The 948-nt window shown below is 42.3% G+C and overlaps 1 protein-coding gene across 1 annotated transcript in view; it reads right to left on the reverse strand.

Moving 5' to 3' along the window:
• Positions 1-364, reverse strand: part of ARL9 (ADP ribosylation factor like GTPase 9) — an 11,116-nt gene extending 10,752 nt beyond the window's left edge. The window contains exon 1 of the mRNA XM_004382883.2: positions 175-364. Coding sequence (XP_004382940.1) covers positions 175-244 — 70 coding nt within the window. The 5' untranslated portion in view covers positions 245-364. The remainder of the gene's footprint in view (positions 1-174) is intronic.
• Positions 365-948: the final 584 nt, after the last annotated feature.

Here is a 948-nt window from a genome sequence, read left to right on the forward strand (position 1 = left end):
TACCCTAGTATTAATTAAACTACACACACATTCTAAAAGCCCGATCCAGTGTTACTGGAAAAATCTGACCCGGTGTTACTTTTCACAGCAACCCAATGTTGATGACATCCTATTTGGCTTAAGATATGACAAAACAGAGCTGTCCTATAACTGCAATGAGGGAGATGGGCTTACTTTCCAGGAACTCCATTTGTTTGTCTTCCGTGTTGATACACACTGCATTGAAACCTTTGGTAGGTGCCATGCTGTGCTGGACTCTGTTTGAAGCTAGAGAGTGGAGGACACTGGTTTTTCCTGCTCCATCCAAGCCCAGCACTATGATCTGCTTATTTTTCTCCTGCAAAACAAAAGATAAACCAATACACTCATGCAATCAGTAAATTCCTGAAGGGCAGGGCTTTGTTTTCTTTCTTCTTTTGTCTCCCAGAGCGCCTGTGGTAGAACCCAATAATATTCATGAAATTGTCAGCCAGAACAGAACTTCACAAAAATTGTATAGGACTAGATTTACAACCATGACCCTAAAAAAAAAAAAAAGAGTAGTTGCTGAGACTGCTTATGTACAACCAAACACCTCATGGGATTTGGTTCCTTGGTTTGGAGGTTTAGGTTCATGGTTTCATGGGCCATCCCAGTTAATTGCCCTAATAATGTGTTTAGTGCCTCTGTGCTGCCTCCTAGTTTGTTGTTTGTTGTGTAGTGCCTGGAGTTGTAAAAGCTTGCAAGTGGCCATCCAAAGTACAATTGGTCTCTATTTGCCTGCAGCAACAGAGGAAGAAGAAAAGTCAGGAAGAGGAGGAGGAAGTGGAATGTATGGCTATTTGCCTCCATGAACAACTGCCTCCTCTGCCAGGAGACCAGAAGAACTGGATAGTACCCGGCTACCATTACTGAACATTTTGATCAAAGATTCTATACAGGAATCCTGATCAAAGGGAGAACACTACA

This window comes from Trichechus manatus, unplaced genomic scaffold (assembly GCF_000243295.1).
Source record: "Trichechus manatus latirostris isolate Lorelei unplaced genomic scaffold, TriManLat1.0 scaffold00101, whole genome shotgun sequence".
NCBI lineage: Eukaryota > Metazoa > Chordata > Mammalia > Sirenia > Trichechidae > Trichechus > Trichechus manatus.